Source organism: Dromaius novaehollandiae, chromosome 4, assembly GCF_036370855.1.
Source record: "Dromaius novaehollandiae isolate bDroNov1 chromosome 4, bDroNov1.hap1, whole genome shotgun sequence".
Lineage (NCBI taxonomy): Eukaryota > Metazoa > Chordata > Aves > Casuariiformes > Dromaiidae > Dromaius > Dromaius novaehollandiae.
In genome coordinates, this window is record NC_088101.1 from 45031806 (window position 1) to 45056087 (window position 24282).

At 37.1% G+C, this 24282-nt stretch overlaps 1 protein-coding gene across 2 annotated transcripts in view; it reads left to right on the plus strand.

The window, feature by feature from the left end:
* TLL1 (tolloid like 1) overlaps positions 1-24282 on the plus strand; it is a 142525-nt gene that overhangs the window by 65729 nt on the left and 52514 nt on the right. For both annotated transcript variants that reach the window (XM_026122905.2, XM_026122906.2), the window contains exons 5-9: positions 1892-2044; positions 4404-4521; positions 15862-16040; positions 17855-17960; positions 21076-21200. In XM_026122905.2, the coding sequence (XP_025978690.1) occupies positions 1892-2044; positions 4404-4521; positions 15862-16040; positions 17855-17960; positions 21076-21200 (681 nt within the window). The remainder of the gene's footprint in view (positions 1-1891; positions 2045-4403; positions 4522-15861; positions 16041-17854; positions 17961-21075; positions 21201-24282) is intronic.

The following is a 24282-nucleotide window of genomic DNA, read 5'->3' on the forward strand; positions in this document are numbered from 1 at the left end:
TCATTCACCATATTTGATGCAAGAAGATGTCACTTTAATTTCATGAATCCTCAAACCTCAAAAAAGAAAATATGTAAAACTCTATTTTAATCACACAACATTATGTCTAAGTGCATCACTACATCTCTTGTAAGATTAACTATGGCACAGTAACTACCTTTGCAGATGTGTCCTGACAGATAATCTTCATTCTTGATATAAGGATTACAATTTTTTTATTCCATAAATGTCTGCCTGCTTTTATTATGCAATTTGGCATAAATTCCTTACTCTTAGCTCAAAACAAAGCTGATAAGAAGTTGAAATGGTAAAACTTCCATATTATAATGTTCAGTGGTTCAGTAATGCCTGTATACTAAGTGTAACAATAGTTTTTCTTCTGTTTAAGTTTCTAGCTGTGTTGTCAAGTGTTGTGTAATTCTCATTTACGTATTTGTTTAATGCCAGGGTAAGTTATTTGCTTTACCTGAATGTGTATGTTTTGGCCAATCTATTTTTTTAAACCTTGTAATTTTCTATACCATTCCTGATGTCACTTAAATTATACATTAAATTAATTGGTACCAAGTTAGGCTTTTCCTCCTGTGCATCACAAACTTTTTCCCTGTCTTTTTCTGTAGCTTCTTCCATTTCTTCTTTCTGCTTCTCTCCCAGCCATGAACGTGGGCCAAGATATCGTGCCATGTTCCTGCCCTGGAATCCTCCCTGCTCCTTACAGCATAGCCTGACATGCCCATTAACACTTAAGTTGAATTAGTGTCGGGGATAATTATAGGGGGAAGGTAGTCTTCAAAGACGAATAAGGGTTCAGCCCTTCTGAGTAAGACTTGTTGACTGCCTTTGCAAGTGATCCGTTTGCATCGGCTGCCGTGATTGTTCAGGCTAATTTAGCAATTGTTTCAGAAGAAGACAGCTAACCATGTCATGGTATGCAGGTCCTTGCCCATCTGTCTTTACCCTCTTCTGTTGTCACAGTCAATTTCAGCTGACTATGGAGAGATTTACCTGTAATGGGAAGAATAGTGGGTAATATCTCTCAAAATAGTACATTTTTTAGGTCCTGTAAGGAAATTCAAGCCATGTATAATAGAGTTCCAAAAGCTCATTTCTGAAAAATGCATCATCTGCATCCCAGTGTTGTAGGGTTACTATCAAATTGACAGTCACATTTTTGTCTGAAAATGCTGTATCTATGTTAACAGCTACAGATGAAGGAGATCAGCAGGAGAAATGACTTTTCTGACTTATCTATATTTATGCAACCTACTTTTGCAAATAATTTCTCTTTTTTCCTGATAATCAATTTAACTTACAAGACTATCTAATAGTTTCAGGACCTCTTTGTTGTCCATTTCTTAGAGGATGGTTATGCACTTGTGTTTTTCCCAAATCCTGCAATAAAAATGAAAGGGACAGTGAGTGCCTTGACTGCGTTAGTTTGGGTCTGTCCAAAGTCCTTTTCTTCTTTGCTGGAAAATCAAAGTCCTAATTTGTTTAAAAAAAAAAAAAAAAAAAAAAGGCAAATAAAAAACACACAAAAAATCCCCAGACAAAACAGGAAATGTCATCTATAGTATGTATATGGAAATTTAAAGACTGTTTTTTCTTTTTTTATTAAATCAGAAAAATTAGAGGCAGTTAGGCAGACAAATGTCTCCTTAAGATAATAAGTTTATATAGAAATGGTCACTGCATATACATTTGGAAAAGGAAGATTTAGACTCCATTTCAAGGAGTACTAAGAAAAGCAAGTAGTAGTAGGCTTTGTGCAACAGCAGTGTTCTATTTTTAAAGGATATAAAGAAATAATCTGACTTTGACTTGTTGGAAAATAATTGTTCTCTCTATTTTATTTTTGTGATCTCATTCAGTGTTTTAAATATCATTACAGGCTTTGAGCAAAATAATACATCTAAAGGAAGAGCAACTGTAAAATTCTCAGGGAAAAATGAGAAAAACCGATTTCCCAGAGCTGCTACATCACGAACAGAAAGAATATGGCCAGGGGGTGTCATTCCATATGTAATAGGTGGAAATTTTACTGGTAAGCTTTGTGCTTTGGAAAGGAGGAAGGATGATGATTTTTTAAATTTGAGCAGAATCTGTGGAAGTCAATAGAAAGATTTCTGTTGGATCAGGCCTGAAAAGTACATCTGTTCAGAAAATATTAGTCATACTTTAGGAAATTGTTCCCAAAGGCAAGCTCTAATAATAAAAATATATAACTATGTTTTAGAGAGGGGAGGCTGTTTTTCATTGTCTAATGTTTCTTGTTGCATGTTTATTTTCAAGAGCCCAAGTAACAGAATGTCATGAAATCTGTTTTAAAAAAAATGAGGGTATTAAGTATAAGACTATAACTTATTTGACTGCTGTGACATGTACTCTGCTAAACTGATTTCAGTCAACAAACTGACCCAAATGTGTTTTGTAATTCCTCACTTTTGTTTTCACATGGGTGTACACAAATGTTATATATGATATGAGGAAAGACTGACTTCAGAATGGATGTAATTTTTAGCTGAAAACAAATGGTTTATACTTTTGCTAGTTATCCCTGAAAAATGTAAATGGATCAATGTGGATGGCAGGGGTAACTTAAAACAAAAAGAGAAAAAAGCAAAGACAGATGGGGAAAAAATAGGCAATAACATCTTTCTTATCATGCACTGGAATGATACAGGAAACCAGAAGAAATGCTCAAACACTCCTTCGCACATTATATGCATCTGTGTACACACACAGAGAAACCAGAGTCATTGCTTCCAAACTTAGTTACTCGTAAACTTCTAGTTTCAGTATTTATATAGTACTATTCCGAATGTGACCTTTGCTCTGGGATTACCATCTTTTGGAATAATGGCAGTAAACTAAATTAAAGTAAATCATGTTAAGCATTTTTACCTTTTTCATAATGAAAGATAAATTCTAAAGCTTGGCAAATATTACTAGAAGATAAAAGAAATGGGCAAGATAGGATGAAATAACCTTTAATTCTTAGGATCCTGATGTGATTCTAACTCGCTACCTTTTATGAACTTTGAAGCTTTTTTTTCTTTAAGTCTAAAAGAATATTACCATAACTGACACTGGTGTTCATTTTTTTGGCAGCTTTTCAGAAAAACTGAGTCTAGTGGTATGGACAATGATTTGCCTGTTCACCTCATACAGCTGGTTCCCTTTGATCAGGGTCTGGACATGATATGAGAAAGGGCACCAGGTCCTCCTGCAAGGGAGCCTAAGGGTGGAATTTTCCAAAATGTTGTGCATATGGCTGACTTTTCTCCCTGTGGAGAAGTACTTTTCCCATTTCCAATGGGAGAAAACTTAAGCTGGTACTGAGAACTTTTCAAAATCTATCTTTGGTCTCCAGGACTTGCAGTAGCTGTTTAGAGTGTCAGTAGACTCTCTACCCCCTGCTGAAACATGTCTACAGCGTGCAAAGGAGTGCACGGCAGATGTACCTCTGCTGGCAAGTTCATGCAAAGTAGTACAGCTCTTTGTGGATTTCCAGCTCAGAAGCAATATAGCTATATTCTCAGGTGCTGCCTCCAAGTTAACATGCCTTGTCTTTGGCCAGACAATAAAATTACATTGCTACAGTACTTTAGGCATGCTGGCTGCACATCAGGTACCTCACTAGCTTTAGGTTTTGGGGTGAGAGCTGGCCTGCCTGTTTCTGCATCTAGCATACAGTTTTGTTTGGTTTTGAGTATGCTTCCCGTTTTTAAAACAAATATTTATGTATGGTTAATATTCTGTTAAATGAAGAATTTCTCCCTCTTGGAAAATTGTTCGATTTCTGAATGGTTTTGACCTCAAGAAGTGGAGATTTGTCCTTATTCAAGACAGCATTATTGAATTCAGATGCCTCAGCAGGTATGCCTGATTACATGCCTAAGGTTAAAACGATCTCCAGATTTGAAAACTAGAGGATTTTTTTTTTCTTTTCAGGCTCAATAGGTAGGAACCAGGGATTCTCAAATTGCTTTTTTTCTATAAAGTGTAGTCCACTTTAACTTCAGCCTGAGAAAACTGCTTAACAAGTATTATGCTAATGCGGAGACTTAGGCAACACTTTTGATTTCTTCTGCTGCCTTCCTCTGGTGTAACATAGCTGTGCTCTTTATTGCTGGTTTTATGTTTGCTAGAGAGGGTCAGGCGGTATTGGTCCCTTGCAGGGGAAGATGCTCTGGCAAGCTGATGATCTGAGTATCCCTTTATACGGGATATAAAAGGATAAAAGCATGCTCCATGACATATGGGACTGCAGGGCGACAGGACTTCATGATCTAGCGACTCCTTCCAGACCCATATTCCCAATATTAAAATCTGATCATAAGGAACAAGGTGCAGTTTTTTTTAAAAAAAATCTTTTATTTCATGTCATACAATTCTTTCAGGCAGCCAGCGTGCAATGTTCAAACAGGCTATGCGGCACTGGGAAAAGTATACATGTGTTACATTTATTGAACGAAGCGATGAAGAAAGTTATATCGTATTTACATACAGACCCTGTGGGTAAGTATGTATGTTAACAGATATTTGCACTTTCACTGTTTGGCCATGTTTCTCTTCTTTGCAGGCATTGAAGAAAGTGAATAGATAGTTACCATATTTAAATCATATCTTTGTTCAGCTTGGCTTTATTAGCAGTCAGTATCTGTCTTTGGCCTTTTAGGAGATGCAGTATGTAAAGAAGGTTTTTGAAGTTCTCCTTTCCTATGTTGCTAGATAAAATTGTCTTGCAATATACACATATGTGTGTGTATATGTATATATATATATGAGATTCTTCATATTTGTCTTTTTTATCATGCTTTTAGTATTTATAAGTCTTGATTTAAAAGTATTTCAGGCTTATAGTTTATTCTTAGCTTTCTCCAAGTCACGTGCTGACTGTTGAATTACATGTGGACCTGTATCCCATATTCCTTTTCCAGCTTAATTGTTCTGAATTTTAACTCTTATTTTATATTGACTGTCCTTGTCCATATTTGTTTAATCAGCAAATTCATGACCTTTTTGCACATTCCTTTTTCCAGGTCACTGATGTGTAAAAGTGGACACAACAGTTTTTCTCATTCATTAGTGCAGTTTTCCGTCTATCACTGCATTCCATCCTCAAATATTTCTGCTCACAAATGCCCCAATCAGCTATCCTCATAATTTATTCCACCAGGAGTTCTTAATTTTGTACAGTAGTCAATGAACTTGCTGTGTGTGCCATCTTCATTTTCCAAGAATGTGTGGAAATATTTCTCTTGTGGTAGTTACCTTCTGTTGAGAATGTATACTCTGCAGTGAGCAGCTCTTTTTCTTGCTGACTTTCTGATCAATGAGCACTTTGCATGCCTATTTCTTAATTTTTACGGAATGGGATTATGCAAAGCAGCATTGTAACTTCCTTGCGTTGTAGGTATGAAACTGAATGTTCTTATAGCCCATAAGATTACGTGTAGGCATATCTTTAAAATACTCATGGCCTTCTTCTGAAGGCACAGGACAATGTAATAAAAGCAGTTTCTAGAATATTTTAAGAAATGCATCACCTTTGCCTTGGAAAGCGTCTGAACCATAGATCCTTGGAATCTGGGAGCGTGTTCTGGGGGAGCTCACGTGCACATGCCTGCCGTGTTCCTGTGCTCCCGCAAGCATCTGCTGAAGACCCCTGTTAGAAGCAGAGTGACAAGTTTACGGGCTTCTCTTTAGGCCCAGCATGGCCATAGTTAACTATGCAACCCATAAGATAAATTTCAGGGACTTTAACAAATAGTTGGAAGAGAAATGAGAAGCAGAAGATAATAATGATGGTTCCCTGCAGTCACAGATGTAGAAAGCAGTGCACATGTAAGTAAAAGCCTGTGAAAGTTATAAATGGTTTTACGTGCTTTTGGAAAAAGGTGAGGATATCTGCAGAGACCTCAGTTTCATGAAAGGTTCTGCAACTTCAAAGCTCCCAGAACCAAGCTGCAGAAAAACTCTCCAGCCAAAGCAGTATTCCTAAGGTTGGTTGATGCTTTATGAGATCAAGTCACCTTAGGATGAAGAATAGATTATAACCTGTGCTAACCGGAAGGTTAAAATACACTCAGTATATACCTCCAGAGTCGTCGTCATCCTTTTACAGTTAATATTGTTGTTTTATTGGTGGATAATTTACACATTACAAATAATTTGGGAGGAATGTAACAGGTTTAAGATTGAGAGCAAGGAAAAGTGTGGCAGTGAACAGTCTGCCGGTGATTACAAAGCCAGGCTAAGTTGAAGGGGCAATTGAATGGTTTTTTTTAGGGAGGGTGGTTCTGTATCCATGAGCTGTTTCAGCAAGTGCCAGATAAATAGTATCTTCTCTGTGTGAATAAGGACTACTATGCACTAACCACTTACATACAGTGCTGATGCAGGATTTTCCATGGAAAGAGCACAGACAAAAGTGACACCAAACCATCTGCAAACACTTTCTAACACATGGCCAGTCACAGTGAAATTAATCTCAGTTCTTTCCCATAGCACCCTGCTGTGCTGGTTTGTTAGCACATTGTTTGCAGTACCATGGCAGCTAACAGTCACACATGAGGGAGACTCTATTGTACTTAGCACTGTTCAAATTAAAAACAAAAAGATAAACCCTGCCCCAAAGAGCACCCAGTCAAAACATAATGCATCAGAAGAAACAGAAAGTGGATACAGCCATACATGTGGAAATTCAGGTGGCAATATCTGCAAATGTCTCAGATGACAGCATTAACACACCAGCATGTGAAGTGTTATTGAGCCTTTGTAAACATTAAGGATATTTTGGAGGAGCATAATGCATTACTACTTGTAGCGGTTCATGGGAAGCTCATCTCGGAAAGGCAGTGGTGAAAAAAACATTTCTGAAATACAGCAGCTGGTTATCAGAGATAGACACATGGGTTTAGTAATGCTGAGAGTTTACATATCAGCAATGAATGAGGGATAAGTTTTGATTATCATAGACTCATAGGACTGCAAGGGATCTCAGAAGGAATCTCTTATGACTAAGACTGAAACAGCTATACCTATGTAATTGCTGTTATTTACTTGTCTAATTTGATTCTAAAAATCTGCAAAAATGGATACTTCAGTCTCCTAGGAAATATATTCTTTCAATATCCTTAATGTAAGAGAAGTGGGGAATTATGTTAGGTAATAACTAAAACAGATATTTCTTGCTGCAGTTGAAGCACATTAACTTCTTGTCCTGTTTAGCATGGGCATGGAAAATAAATTACTCCCTTTCTTTTCTGAAGGAGTCCAATATATTCTTTGAGGCTGTTATTGTGTTATTACACCCTTGGTTTTGTTGTCTTTTAGGCTGGACAACCCCTAATTCATTTAATCTTTCCTGGAAGTCACGTCTTCTAGGCTGTTCATCACTGTTGTTCTCCTCAAGATTCCCAGCTATTCCACATCTTTAAACTGAAAACCCAAAACTAGAGCATATGTGTTGACATGAATCATTACCTGTGCTGAGCCAGTGCTGGAGCAAATTCATGTATCCTTCCACTTACGTGCATAAACATGATGTCTTGCTGTTTCTCAAGTCTGCTATTTTCAGCTCATGGTTGGTCAGTTCATTATTATTCATAATAAGCTCCAAAATTCCTTCTGCAGTACTGCTACCCAGTCAGTAGTTCCCTGTCCTGCATGTGCAATATTTTACACACCTGAGGACACTGAACAATGCCGTATTTCCCGTATCAGATCTCATCTCCAGTCTGTAAGGATAGTTTTCAATTCTAAGCCTGTCTTCACAGTACTTAGCAGTCTGTTCTAGGGCTGCAAATTTAATCATTCTCTATCATCCAGATTATTAAGAAAAGCTTTGTACCTGGGACAAACTCCTGCAGAACCCTACTCATTATCTGCTTTTATTTTAACAGTGATTTTTCACTTTGTATATAATATTTCAATGAGCTTTATATCCCACTTTGTGTCAGGCTTCTCTAGTTTGCTTGTGGGGAGTTCATGTGAAAGAATGCCAAAAGCTTTACATCTACAGCTGGATCCCTCCTTCCCATCAGAATGATTTAATCAGCTGCAGTTTTAAACCATAATTATTTTTCATCAGCTCTTGTTTATTTAACCTGGTTTTGAGAACTTTTAAAATATTGTTTCTTAGTGCAGCTGAAGCACTAACTATGCAGTTTGAAACTTTATAGTTACTGATAGTCATTTGCACCCATCAGCTGCGGATGTGAGAATACAGTATTAAGAGAATAGCATTTATGATTCTTTTACCAAAGCAGTGTGCATTGCCATTAGCATCTACTACAGCAAATATTTATGCAGCTAGCTGATTAGGACAAGAAAAACTTTAATCTGTAAACAGGTTCAAAATGTCCTTTGCATGCTACTGCTTCTTTATGCTTATATCTCTTCCTATCACATCAAAAGTGCCTGATGACATAGTCAGTATATTTCTCTGTATGGAAAGCCAAAAAAGGGGTCAGCAAACTACAATGGCCTTTAATCACATGCTCTTAAAAATGTTACTGAGTGAAAGATCAAACTCTTTTTATATAGCAAGACTAAAAAAGAACAATTAGTCATATTGTTCTGGCATCTCAGCATGCCTTTGATCTGACTTCGTGGCAATTTTTGTTCTTCACCAGAAGACGAGTACTTTTTATGACAAACTTTACATGATTTATTACAATCACTGCTGATTTCCACTTGCATGAGTATTTGACAAAGCTGTCTGAGATAAAGAAAAGTCAAATCTCTTTCATGTGCTTCTCCAAACATTGTAGACTGAACAGCTTCTGAACATTTTAACATTTTTTGAACTTACTAGTACATTAAGTAGACATCACAGACAGGTTCTTGAAGTCAGTGAAAAAGGTAAATTCCTTGCCCAAGGTATACTTTTGTAGTAGTGTTTAGCTTTAAAAAAGGATTACCTGTTTCAAAAGGTGCTCAATTTTATGGAATGGAAAGAAGTTGAGAGTTGTATTAATTTGTGGCATTAGAGCTGATTCATGCTGTCAGGTGGTAGCTGCTGATGTTCTTACTGCCCTTGCCAGTCAGCACTGCCACTGCTGGTGGTGGCATGGCCTGCAGCATGGGTGACACGTCTCCTGTTCAGCGGCCATGGTCTACAGTCCAAGGTATTAACATAAACTGAAATTTGTGAGTGTGATTTATGTTAATACACTGGAACGGGGAACTGTCAACTGAGGAATGGATTCATTGGCTGTGTTCTTTGTAATACTGAGATGGTTGTCTCTAGCGAGCCCGTGAAGAAGCAATAGCTGCCATCATAGGCAGGTCCTTTCAGGACAGCAAATTGTAATATTTGGCCACTGTATTGATTCCTGACAATAAGCAAATTCACCAACCTGGGTTATAGGCCAAAAATCTATTTTTATACAGAAGGAGTTAAGTTTGTGGTTGAAAGGCGTTTTCTCGCAAGGAAAAAGCTTTTTAAAACTTGCTTCTTCAGTGAGATTTTGTTCATGAGTTTTGTGAGTTGTTTTCTCTTCTTTCGTGTAACCTGGAGGTGACAATACTTGGTCCTAGTAGGTTTATAAAGTTCTGCAGTTTTTCATCCACAACTGCATGCAGTTACTGCTGTGGCAAGCTGATAATGTTGTTCTGTAAGAAACTTTGTATTGTATTCACATTTTGAAGAGTGCAGCTTTTTAAAAATGTGCAGCATTGACCCCACCTGATTCTCTTTTCCTTCATATTGATTTAAGAGGCTTTTAGACAGTAGCTGTGAAATATTATTACTTAAAAGGAGGAATGTATTGTTCTAGTCATTTCACTTTTTCCCTGCCTGTTGTTTCTTTTTGCTCAACATCATCGATCAGCTGGACTGATTAAATGGAATTAGAGATTCATAAATAGTTAGTCTCCAACTGCTGTCCAGTACAATAAAGATTAAAGAGATCAGGAGCTTTAAGTCTGTGAGTTGACTCAATTTAAGGAGCATGACAAGTGCTCACGCAGCACAGAGAAGTCTTGGCCTTGTGCCAAACACACCTGGGAATATTGTCAAACCCAAGATACTACAAATTAATTTATTTCATACATTCATTTATTTATTTCAGTCTTCCTTACCCTTTGACTCAGGGCAGTTGTTGAAGTGATTTGAATCTTGTAGCTTAATTGGATGAATCTGATGTGCTTGGCAGGACACTCAACCTAGCAAATCCCAATGACCGTCTACCAGTGCATACTGCTGCTATTTTAAGACTCAGTGTTTGCTGATGGCTTCTAATTTTCATTGAAGTATAACGAATAGTCAAGGAATTTGTTTATAATTTCGGTGAAGTACTTGAAAGCAAGTAACCAATGTAAGGGAACTGTCATATTCAGCTGGGCATTTGTTTGCTTGTTTTAAAATATGCCTGTATTCTTTCTAAACATAATGATTTACGGTTTAACTTCACATGCAAATATAAAATTATCTTCTGAAATTATGCTAGCATATTTGAGCATTCTGTCAGTATGCATATATGTCTGTGAGTATAGACAAGAGGGAGAGTAACATTCAAGCCAGCATTTAAAAAATGATTAGTAATTCTAAATGTGTTGGGTTTTAGGTGTTCAGTGTCAGACACCCTAAAGAGATACCTCTTTAAAAGATTGTAGTTAGTTTTTTCTTCCAAAAATAAAACATTCTTTAAACATGCCAGATAACGTACCCCAAATCACTACCCAGGTTTGAAAATGCCCAATTTTTCTTGTTTTTGTGAGTACGAAAGTAAAATGTCAAATGATCTTTAAAAACACCTAAAAATCTGATTTATGAAATACTACCTAAAGCTTCCAAAGGTGATCTTTTGCATCTCTGTTTGTTTTTTTTTTTAATTAACTTTTTGGTATTTGGCATTTTGTAAATTGGATAATTTGGTATTTGTTTAACAAATTTACATACTTTCATAACAAGAAATTGTGTTTCATAGTAACTGAATGTGCTGTACTAGCCATTTTGTCATTCTGCCATCACTGTACAGCTATTGCCTGACCTTTTCAAAGTGGCAGTGCATAATTTTAAAAGGTTGTACAAGTCCTTTTGGCCAAAATAAAGTAAAAAAGGAAAGGAGGAGACAGACTGTAGTTAAATTCTTGCTTTGTTTTTGCTTTTGTAGTGAAAAGTGTCAAGGAAAGCAGAGCTATAGACATTATAGTGGGTAACTGAACAATTGTTTATTCTTTTTCACTTTTTCATTTTTCTCCATCTCATTTCTCCAAAGTATAACTGTGCAAAAAAAAATTTTTTGAAAACCTATGGACATTTTTAAGCCACCAACTGTATCTTTGCTAATTAAAATGTGTAATGCATATGAAGTGAATAACATAATACATTTTCAATAGTTTTAATGTACTTAAATATTTTAAAACCTACAGTCTTAGTACTCTGTTGATTTGCTTTAAACCATAAATATTGATTGACAGTCTTTAGTTCTGCATTGCAATTATTCTTTGTAGTGTTTCAATATGGTTGTAAACTTGAAGACTCAGCAAAAGTGTTTAACCTGTTATAAACTAAAAGATTTGTTCTCACTTTTAATAATTATGTGTAGTTATCACTGTATTCTCTCAGCCTGTTGTGCTGCAGCCATGTGTGTTGTATTCAGATCATTTTGAAGGTTAAAGGTTTTGAATTTTTAGAAACATTTTCAGGATTCTGGATGGATAAACAGTGAGGTTTAAAAAAAAAAACAAAAAAAAAGTGGTTGGATGGTTGGACTTGGGTCATGGTTAATGGGTTGGACCCTGCCGGGATGGCAGTGACAAGTGGAGTACCACTTGTCTGTCTTGGGACCTATCCTGTTTAACATCCTTATCAATGACCTTGGAGGAGATGACGACATGCACTTTTGTCAAGTTTGCAGATGACACCAAACTGGGGGGACTGGCCGATAGGCAGGGCAGGGCTGCCATCTAGGACAACCTGGATGGGCTAGAGGAAAGGGCCAGCAGGAACCCTATGAAATTCAGCAAGGGCAAATGCAAAGCCCTGCCCCGGGGAAGAAAGGACCCCTGGCAGCTAGACAGGCTAGGAACAGGTGAGCTGGGAAGCAGCTCTGCGGAGCAGGACCTGGGGGGCAGTGAGCTGAGTGTGAGCTGGCAGTGTGCCCTGGCAGCGAAGGTGTCCGACAGCATCTGGGGCTGTATGAACAGGAGCGCAGTGCAACGGTCATGGGAAGTGATGGTCCCCCTTTACTCAGCACTGATTAGATCATGTCTAGATACTGTGTCTGATCTTGGGCTCCCAGTACAAGAAGGCATCCATAACTTGGAGTGACTTCAGCAGAGGGTCACCAGGATGATTGGGAGCTGGAGCACTTGTCCTGTGAGGGTGAGCTGTGGGACAAGGGTTTGTTCAGCCAGGGGAAGAGGCAGTTTTGGGGTGACCAAAAAGCAGCAGCCCCCTGACACTACCTGTGGAGGGGTCACTGAGATTAAGAAGATGGAGACAGGCTCTTCCTAGCGATGCATGGTCAGATGACACAAGGCAATGGGTATAAGCTGAAATAAGAGGTTCAGACTGGATATAAGGAATTCTTTCACCATGGGGACAGCTGAGCAGTGGAGCAGGTTGCCCAGAGAGGTTGTGCAGTTGCTGTCCTTGGAAGTTTTCAAGACCTGACTGGATAAAGCCCTGAGCAGCCTTGTCTGACCTTGTATCTGACCCTGCTTTGAGCAGGAGGTTGGGCTAGACACCTCCCAAGGTCTCCTCTGGTGTGAGTTATCCCATGATCTTATGATTCTGCAGTGTCTCATGGGATTTACAAAAATTTTTTTGAAAAATCAATAGAATTTTATCCACATTTAGTAGTCCATACTGTGCATTTTCACTGATTGTATGAATCTTACGCTTTTCTATTCTTAAAAGTACCACAATGTATTGACAGTACATTTTGTTTCTTTGCACAAGTTCAGGCCATTATAGCATAATTACTATAATGTACATGACCTTAACATAGGTACAGAGCCCTAACTCATTAATTAAGTCCAACTAGTATGGAAATGGCAACATGTTTTCAAAAATGTAGATTCCTTCATCTGATCAATTTCTGTGTTTTCTACCATGGCTTCCTGTAGAGAGCCGAGGCAAATTCCACGTGTTCGTCCTTTCCTCAAAGCGTTCAAGGATAAGGACCAAGGTTTTCTAAAAGATTTAAAGTTTGGGACCTAGCACTGTGCTTGACAACTTTATTCCTTATACATAATGGCTTATCACAAAGAATCAGGAGTTCTGTACGAGGGGCAGAATTTCCTTGCAGGGCCTTTTAGATGAATGAACATTTCTGAGAATGAAGAGCTACTGCAAATTTCACTGACTTTGGCTCAGAATACAAAGTGTGATGCCTCAGCCTTCCCACCCTAATATGGTAGGACATTAAGTAACATTGTGCACACGTTTTTTTAAAAAACAAACAAAAAAACTCCTTACAGATCCAAACCATTCTTTTACAAACGTTTTTCTACCCAAGCTGAGAATGAATGAATAAGAGAGAATATGGACCATGCTAATTTCTTTATTGCACATTAGAAAGATATTCAAATAGTTGAGTGACTAATAAAAGATAAACACCTAGGTAAAAAGGACGTTGGAAATATCCGTAGTGCTTTAACTATGTTTACATATTCACTGTAGACATAATATTTATTCTGCAAACAAGCAGTCTGAAAAATATGTTAAGCACAGCCATGTCAGCATGTCAGGTGCAAAGGTGAGATCCACTGTGGAATCGTGAGATAAAATGGTATTACTACTCTAAAATTTTATTTTAATTTAATTTCTGCTATCTGTTGCCCCTTTTCGTCATCTATGCTGTATTTTTAGGACACACCTTATGGTAGTATTTCCATTAATATTATTTATATCAGTGCTTATAACAATATTTCTGCAGTATCAATATTGTAAATACTTATGTATTAATATGGTTTGTATATTGTGGAGGAAATATACAGGTGTTCTTTAGTTTCTTTTGCTCCAGTGTGGTGTGGTAGCACATAAACCTGGAACATGGAGAATGGCACACAATTGTAGCAGGGAGTCTAGGTTGCCTTTCTTCTTATGTGCCTCCTTTGAAGAGAACTATCACGGGAAATCATTAGAAGACGGTTACAGAAACTAATCTTAAGTGTGAAAAACACAGCATTGCACAACCAGAGCTGGAGCACTGAGCCTAGTTCTGTACCGTGACCTAAGGAATGGTGATTAACACTTATCCACGAACATACCTAAAGAAAGGGAAGAGTTAACTTGTTTTGAGGGCAGGAATGTTTGAGAACCAGTAGAGATAGTGAGGAATGATTGTAATGTGAACAGTAATTTTCCTGACAGTGTTTTCAAGACAGTTTCAAAATTTTTGATACAACCCTCCCACGTTGTTAAAATAATATTTTCTCTATAAAATAAATTGTGTGGCCTTTATAATTTTAAGATATTGCTATCATTTTTCTGGCATGTGCTTCCATGGTTTTAACTATCAGTGCAAAAGCAGTGTGTGCTTACTAAGGATAGGTATCCTAAGAAAAAAGAAAAAGTGAGGGGGATAGAGTAAAAGGGAATGGTATTATTGTGCTCCATCTGACAGACGGCAGAATTACAGAGCAGAGATGGGAAATCAGTCTCTTACTAGGGAATATAATGCTGACTTGAAATTCTTAAGATCTTCAGAGGTTACAGAGAATCAGTTTATTAAATTTAAAATTGTTTTCCATTTCTCTAGGATTTGCTTTACTTGCCCTTCTCCCCTTCTGCTAGCATTGTCAGCAGACTTTTTCCTAATCAAAAAGTAGACATCTCAGATAAATGCTGATGGTATGAATGCTGAAAAGGGCATCTATGTTCCATAAGTTTATTTTGGAATCATGAAAGTACAGCGAAACAGGAACGAAACATGAGAGCAGTCTTGTGTGAGGCAGTCTTTTTCTTTCTTTTTTTCCTTTTTTCTTTTTTTCCTCTTGTGAAAATATGACTTTCTGGGACTAAGGTTCCTATTGCAAGAAAGTAAGAGTGGGAGAAGGAATGGTTCACTGATCTGCAGAGCAATTTAGCCTCCTAATATTAAAACTGCAGTTGTTGCAGATTACATTGTTTATCACCCATAGCCAGAAAAACAGAGAATGAGGAGGGATTGCGCGGTGGTGTCACAGGATTTTACATCTCATTCAGGTTATCTTTTTTCTCTATTTTCAGCTCTATGCTACCCTATGCAAAGTGGATCTTTTAAAGGGCTGCCCTTTCCCTTGCATTACTTCTACTAATTTTATAAATAGAATTAATGAAGTAGGGTGACTTTTCAGATCAAAATAAAGCAAATATCTAATCAGCAATCAGAATAGAGTCACAATGAGTCTGAGTTCTGTCAAGACCTACAACAGAAGTGTGGCACAAAGAAGCCATGTCTCTGCTTGCCTCTTCCACTTTCCCCTGCATGCATCTATTGAACGTGCCAGGCAGCCATGCAAGAAAGCAGCAATGTGCATACAGCGAAGAAATGATAATTGCAGTTAACTTTAGTTTTATTGATTCTTGGGGTGAAGAAAAGTTCCTCTGTCATTCTGAAACACAAGGCCACAAGTGACAATTCTATTGATCATAACTAGCAGCTCATAGAAAGTCCTTGGCTCAAAAAAAGTCAATTTATTATGCATCTGTCCTTCATTAGATATTAATTAGAACTATTAAGTAATTGTTCCAACACTAGATCTAGAGTTTGAGGGACTGAATATATTGTATGATGTCTTATTCTGCTGATTGTTTTTTTAAAAGCTTTGTCCTCCAACAAGTTTTAACTGAATTTCATATATGGTTTATAGTGGTGTTTATGAAAAGGTTTATCTGTGTTTGTGTTTTAATTACAGATGCTGTTCTTATGTGGGTCGAAGAGGAAATGGTCCTCAAGCTATATCCATTGGCAAAAACTGTGATAAATTTGGTATAGTTGTCCATGAACTAGGTCATGTGATAGGTTTTTGGCATGAACATACACGGCCAGACCGAGATGACCATGTCACCATCATCAGAGAAAACATCCAGCCTGGTGAGATATTCTGACAAATACTTTGGAAAACATGTCCATTTCTATTTGGTGTTTCTTTTGTCTCCTCGAGTTTCTTAAGACTCAACCCTGTATAATGATAGCTGAAATGAACATTTGTTTGTGTTTATCATTTCTGTTACCTAGACCAATCTCAAGCTGATTCACAAATGAAATACTACAACTAAAATAGTCTTTTCAGAAGGGAAAAAATCTGGCCAGGTAGTCAACCAATAAGTAGTATTGGCTGGAAGGAGAGAAATAGTTGTCATATTCAAGAACTGAAGGAAACCGTTACTCTTAAAAGTAAAGCCCTTTCAAAGTCATGTTCATGTGGTTTAGAGAACGCCTTTCTTTCTTGGTCTTTACTGAATGGTGAGTAGAAACATGTACATACCTGTTTAGTCGCCCAAGAGGTTTAGGTCTGGAAGGGAAGCTGAACGCTTTGAAGCTGTAACAAGGATGGGCACCATTCCCAAGGTTTCCAAATCACTGATTCCCTGTAGAGCTTGCAGTTTTAGCCAGTGACATTTTACTTTGTCAAGACAAAGCATCTGAGGAACTTGAGAGCTTGAAACTGTGACTGTTGTCTTTTTGTCAGTCTAGAAGTTGTGCCCATCCTTGTCTCCTGTGGGCAAGCTGGCAGGAAAGGAGGCATGTTTCATTTGCAACACTCAAACGCACATGGCCTTTGTGAAATGCTGATTTTGACTTATGGGCATTGTCTGTTCAGGAAGGGATAAAGTCAGAAAATGGCCTACTACAGTTTGGAGTATTTATTTGTTTGTACTGAAAAAGTTTTAAAGCAAAATAGATTGGAGAGGCAATGAATTTTTGCCACCCCAAGCAGGGCTTTAAAGAAGACTGGCAGCTGATAAACACTCGCATGACCCGTCTAGCCCGAAGGGCCCGTTCCTCCAAGCATTTGCTCTAGTGTTGCCGTGCTGTGTTGAGGCGCAGGCTGGTGCTACGTGTGCTCTGCCCCTAGGCTTTTCCTGCCATGGGGGAAATCAGCTGGCGTGCCATTCTCTGCTTCCTGCTCCCTCCTTTCAGTCTTCTCTCTAGTTTCTGGCTAAAATTGCTTCCTGGGGTGTGGTGTCAGCTTGAGGGTCACTAAATGGGATCAGGAAGTCGTGACCACCATGGTACCTGGTTTTTGTTCACTTGTATTGTACAAATAACACTGCTTAATAATGCCAGTGCAGGGTTTTTTTTGCGAGACACCAGCATGAATATGAGTTGGAATAAGGGGCGCTTTGCATCTGTATATACACTGGCTAGGGCAAAGGACTTTTCAATGGGAATTATGAAGTATCATTCTTTGTTCCTCTTATCCTCTCATTAAGTTACAACAGCTGGGCTCTTGAATATGTGACTTACCAGTGGTTGTTAATATGGGGGGGCTCTGAGAGTCGCCTTTGAAGCAAAGTCCCTTTAGTATCCAGCCTGCACCGAGCAGGCTTCTTCTGGAGTGTTTGCTGTGGGACGGATTTTCCCCTGCTGCTAGATTAAGGAATAAGCCAGTAAATTTTGTGGATTCTGCATGAAACACAGTGTAAGCTGTGGGGCCTTCACATGGGCTAGGTGAGTAAAAATGGTCTTTCCGAATGCCAAATATAGGTGTTTGATGTGGGTTCTGGAAAACATGTCTCTGCTCTGCTGGTTAATAAAAGCACACAATTACTCCCAAATGACTAAGATTTATGAATGTCAGTGAGCGATTATTTTAGGATATTTGATTTTTTTTTTCTTTTTCTGTTTGGTTTTTGATCTTAAAAAGAGACGTGACAGAAACTCTGAATATCAATCATCCGTAGGTCAGGAATACAACTTCTTGAAGATGGAGCCTGGAGAGGTGAACTCCCTTGGGGAACCATATGACTTTGACAGCATTATGCACTATGCCAGGAACACCTTCTCAAGGTTGGAGTCTCAGGTTATACCTTTTGACTTTTAATTCTATTCTTCTCTGTGAATACAAAAAAAGATACTTTTTTAACTATTCCAGAATATCTTTAAAATATTATCTCTTGCTACACAGTATTTTTACAGCCATCAAAGCACAGCTTATTTTAAGTCAGACCTTGCAGAATAATTTAATTACTTTTCTCAAGACATTGCTTACTTTTCTCCTTATAGTGCTCAGTTCCAATGTAACCTTTTAATTTTGCTTCAATTCCTTAGATTTTAAGTCAAGATAATTTGGAAACATTTCATAATAATTACTTTTTTGGGCAATACTTTATATTCTGCAAAAATCAGAATTTAGAAAAATGAGTGAAATGGTTAGGCATTTTGTGTGTAATATGATCTGTTCTCTTAGAGAAAAATCTACTTTGCATAAAGTTTGAGTAACTATAGTTTATATGGGTAGAACAGGTTATGCTATTAAGAAAATCTACCATTTAAACCACAGCATTTGCAAAGGACTGTGGTCAACATTTAGGACAGAGACTGTGGTCAACATTTAGGACAGAGACTGTAGCCACTTCTGTATTGCTTGTGCAGGTTGTTGCTGTCATCAAAACCATATAATAAAGAGTTCTGCTGTTTTTTCTCTGGCCTGTTTTAGGCTCACCCATTCTCATCTCTGTATTAGCCCACACAGGGCTTGCTCTGAAACTTTGAAAGGGTGTGGGGGGCTGTACAACCAGCTGTTCCCCTAGGCTAGCCCTGCTCTGGGCAGCAAGTGAAGCAGGAGTCTTTCATACAGTGCTCCTATTATATTTCATACCAAGTGGCAGTGCAGCTAATTACTCTATAAAAATATCACTAGAGTAATGTAAATTCAAAAACGTATTAAAAAAAAAGAGTAGAGCTTGTCTGGAAAGTGATGTGCTTAGCTTCTTGTCAGATTTTACATTTTTAAGGAAAAAATGCTATGGTGATGTAAGTCGTGTATTGTACAGGAACTGTAAGTTTGTCCACAGAAAGTCTATTTTATGTCCAATCTGAGACTCTGAAATAAACTAAGGACCACCAGAAGTCTCAACAGCCTTTGTTATAATCATAAAACATATATCTTAAGCTTTTTCTCTCTAATATAAATCGCTATTATTAAAGAAATAAATCCTACCAAAAAATACACTCAGCATACACACAATTCACCCTTGGAAGCGCATGGGAGTGAGCCACATGAGACAGATGTTAGTCACATCACTTAATCTATTTATAGACACATTACCTTAAAGAAGAGATTATAAAAACCTATATAAAATAGAGTGACTTAACAAGCTGGAACCTCCCAGAGTCCTAAGGCAATAACAACAGCAGGATTATTTGGTTTTTGGGCCCTGATCTCACCACTTTCCAAGCTGGCAAAAACTGATAGTGCCATGAGTGGGCATGCCCTGCCCCAAGGTACAAGAGGTTGTTGCTTAATGCTGTTTACAAACAACCAGCAATCCCTTGAGATCATGTATTGATTTGCATTGATTTATCTTGAAAACATGAGTCAAGTTCAGTATGGAATATTGCCAACTGTTAGTTGTTAGACTTTGCTCACCAGGATAAGTCACAGTAATCACAACATCATAAAGTTCTAGTCACACACAATAATGTTGTTCATGCTGTATTAAAACTGTTACAAATTGTTCCCTTATTAAAGGACATACCAAAATGGTGTTAAAGGATTTAAGAGAGGATTGGTTTCACATTTTTCAAAGTATAAATAACATCAGTTTCAGGTTATACCAAAACTTAGTGGAAAATAAAATTATACTTTACTGGTACAATCCCTTTTTCTGAAACACTAATGTGCCTTATTTCTAGAAATTAAAAATTGCTAAAGTTTACTTTGCTGTTTAGGTTAGGGGAACATCTTAAGATCATTCATTTTTGCAAAATTTCTAGTGAAGTCACAAGAAATTTAACTGGATACAGAGAGTAGTGTATATCATTGATAATCAAAATAGTCCATTTATTATCATTTTTTAAAAGTCTCTGTTAATAAAAAGTATCTCCAGCTACAAAGATCCTTGCTTCTCATTCATTATTTTGGACCCACATTATCCTTTCCATACTGAAAATAGCAATTTTGTTTTCAGTATAAGCCCTACAAGTATAAAAATGAGTATCAAAAAATTAAAGAAAAAGATCACGAGAATATAGAACCACATTCATCTGTTAACTGGCATTTTATTGGTTTTCAAGGGTTTTCAGACTGTAGCATGCTATTAGAACTCTTTAGTACATTGTTCTAAAATTAATTTGAGACTATCAAAATATTTTAAATCATATTTCAAGTTGGGGAAATTTTGAATAATACTGTACATTTGGAAAAAGTTTATTACACCTGGTCATTCAGAGTAAATGTTTCTGAACTCACAGAAGTGACGGTAAGTTGATGTATATTGTTGCAAAGCAAGTGGAGATTGGCAAGAGGACATTTATTTTTCAAAAGCAGCTGTGGCTAGAATAGGGTTAGACCTATTATAACTTCTGAAGGAAGAATGATTTTATGTTAAAAATATTTCCACAAGTAATGTGGAAATGCCTTAACGCTGTTGGATGACTTCACAGGGAATTGGCAAACATAACTGAATTTACCTGCTTTCACACACGTAAATCAGATTCTGAGACTTCCTTAAAACTTTGTTAGAAACAGGAACTTTGTCATTAAGAATTTCATGATAGGTTCTTATTTAAATGTTCATTTTTATATAATTTTATGATTCATTTTTTCAATGTACGAAGCTCTGAGCTGCAGCAGTGCCTTTTCCTAGTGTAATCTAAATTGTAGTAAGAGATTTCTCTGCTGTTGTCTAACAAATATAAAAGTTGATATGTTAATTGATATATTGGAGGAGGACTCTTTTTGGATAATATTGGATAAGGATTTGGATAAGGTTTTCCAGCCTGCGAAATTTTGCTGACTTGTTTTCTATATTTGAAGTTCTGCATTCTACCCTCTTTCTTAAGCCAAATGTAAATTCGAGTTTTAAAAAACAGTATTATACATTCATAAAACTCGGACAGTTTTATGACAGAAAACTGATAGGGTTTTTTGGGGTCTATTTTTTATTTTTATTTTTTTTAGGGGCATGTTTCTGGATACCATTCTCCCTTCCCGTGATGACAATGGTATACGACCTGCCATTGGCCAGCGTACTCGCCTAAGTAAAGGAGATATTGCACAGGCAAGAAAGCTGTATAGATGTCCAGGTATTGCACCACAAAAAAACAATCGAAAAACACATATAGCAACTGTTTGACTTTGTTGTTGAGAAGAATGATAAATTTTTTGAGTTCGCCTCTTGGTAGTCTGTTTCCATGTTGGCAATGGACATAGGCAGTTCAAGAACTGAATCATAAAAAAATCATGTAGGTAAAATCTCTGGAATGCAAAGCACTGAAGACTAGATAAACTGCTTGAAAGGTCATTTAATTTCATGACATTTCAGTCTTTGTTTTCCTTAGCTGTTCAATGACTAGAAAAAACTTGATCTTTAATGTCATTTTTGGTTTGCATATTTGCACTTAAAAACTTGAGCTGTACAGTTAGATGGAAGAGTTGCTTTTAATGTGTTTCAGAACTCAAGTCCTTTTTTATTTGAACTTGAGTAGAGTGCAGTGCAAAAGATGCAAGTGAAATTATTGCAATTGGCTCTGAACAAGACTCTTCAAAATCTGAGGAATTATAAGCCAGGACAACAAAGTTGTCAACGATGTTTATGGATGAACTGGCTAGATCCTCTTACAGAGTTCATATAGATACAACAGTTACATTTGGTATTTGAATGTGTTCTGCCTAATCATATCATCGTATAAGTTTAAATATGTGTTGGCGTTTTACTTCAAAATAGTTTTGAGGTAGAGTTATGATCTGTCTCAGAGACAGGGGTAGCGTGTCTGGATTAACCCAAAGTTACCCTGTGGAACGAGTTCTTCTCTAAGTGCTGGCAGAATGGTGGTAGTCTTGAAGAAGAGGATTTTACTTTCCTTGCTCTAGTCATAGCTGAGACCAGTTTTAACCTTTAGTGTAAATTGAAGCAGTTCAGAAGTGCCATATATCAGCCAGAATTTGCCAGGAAGATCCTTGTGAAAGGGTAGACATACCAGTTCTCTGCCACATGGGTTTTATAACTCTCCTGCTCCTCATAGGAATTAATGAAGTCTCAGTAACTATTGTTAGCCAGAAATACGGCTATTTTTTACCACCTGATCAATACAGAAGGCCTAAAAAGAGGGATCAGGACAGAGGTGATGGAGCTGCTTCAGATTCATATCAGCATCGGTGGGATCAACTGAAGATCTGGGGCATCTGATGTGCATTCAATGTACAATGTACATCTGAAATGTGCTTTTAATTTGTGCTGTAAGTACACTGAATTCTGATCTTCTGTAGGTAGAGAACAAGCACAGAGTTTCTGGGCCTACCAGAGGAGAAACCACATTAAAATATGTGGGTTTTTAACAGCTATTCCTTTTGGAACAATTTTTATTCAGTTCTTTTGATATAGAAAGTACTTCAATAATAGCATTCTTGCTGGCAGCATTATTTCTAACAGGAGTGTACAGAGAGCAACCATTTCATAAGCACAGAGAAATTACATACATATTTTGATAAAAGACAAATTTTGAAAGCAGAAATAGCCTGTGAGAATCAAAACCACATAGCTAGAATCTTATGATCACATTGATTTAAGTTTTTTTTTTTTTTTTTTTTTTAAGGCAGATTAGGTGGTTGAATGTGTAGGCAATACTCTAACATGTACTTGCAGATTAGGTGGTTGAATGTGTAGGCAATACTCTAACATGTACTTTCAGTCAGCTGAGAAGGATATAATGTACTTTTTGAGCTGATATTCAAATGATTGTTTGTCAAAAACGACCTTTTTATAGAATTCATAAAAAGGTATGAATATGAGTGATAATTTCTTCCAATGTTTTCCAAGTCTTGTTGAAAGTTAGTTTCATACTGTTGTAAAACCACAGTTGTTCTGCAGTAGTGTGCACTGTAAAAATAACAGTTATTTCTTGCAGCACTGATGAACATACTTCAGAGGGATAATAAATATGAGCAGTGCTTGCAGGATCATGCTCCTTTTCTGGTGCTACACTTCAGCAAACTTTGGGATAAAAGATGCTGGTTTTCTGGCCTTACATACGTGAGCCAGCCCATATAAAGAAAGTGAGTTTTAAGTGTAGAATTAGGCTGAAGGTTTGGCTACAAATTTCTAATACCATACTACCTAATATGCTTTTTTTTTTTCAGTTGATCTTTTCAGTAGGAACTGCATAACACATGACAAAGACTTAAAAATAAACATCTAATAAAGAACACAACTCTCGAAGTTGCATGTGATTTGTTATCTAATAAGTTTTAAGCAACTAGTGAGACTGAAAATTGAGAAACTAAGCATTCCATTTTATGAAAAAAATCATGTGATCATCGTAGTATTTCAGGCAACAAGATCGCTGATACAGAGCTGTTTTTAGCGGTGTGCTCTATTTCCTATTTCAGATTAAAAATGTTGATTGCTATGCTTGTGATAGAATAGCAGTGAATATTACAAACAATAATTGCGTTGTTTCTTGTGTTCATTTTTATTACCTTATATACAATGAAAATACATAAAATAGTAACTTAAATGAATTAGTAGGTTTGATAAATGCACCCTTTCTTTTGGGGCTTGATAAAGAATTTTACGGTATTGCACACATTTCATTCAGAGTTTAACATTCAAAGCAAAGTTCTAGCAATTTCTACCAGCAGTTACTGGTCCAAGAATTCTGCTGCATTTTTCTGAGATGCATGAACTTGAGCTCAGGGCTCCTGGAGAATACAGTTAATCAGTGCAAGGCTGCCTCACAGATTGTTTTTTCTATTCAGAATAGTTGTGCCATTATTCAGGAGAGGGCTCAGTGATCAAGAAATAATTTGAGCTAGGTGAAGCTGGGGCATGAGATTGGATAACCTGTCTTTTATCAGCTGAGTAAGTGCCAGGACTCAAGACTTTATGAATAGCAATTTTGAGTTATTTTTGCATTTTTCTTAGGATTTTTATCAAAGGAAAGCATAGCCACCGATAGGGATCTGTTACATTTTAATACTGAGTTATGTTATTACACCACTGTATAATAAAGGGAAAGCAAGCAAATAAGTTGAGAACCCTTCCTTGTCAACCATATTTTGGACTTTGAGTGTTTTGGCATTTGAGAACAGATCCTTGAACTTCAAGCCTGGATGTATTACAAGGTTTCCAATCTGTCTAATAAGGTAATAGAAGGTGTTTTCTTTTGG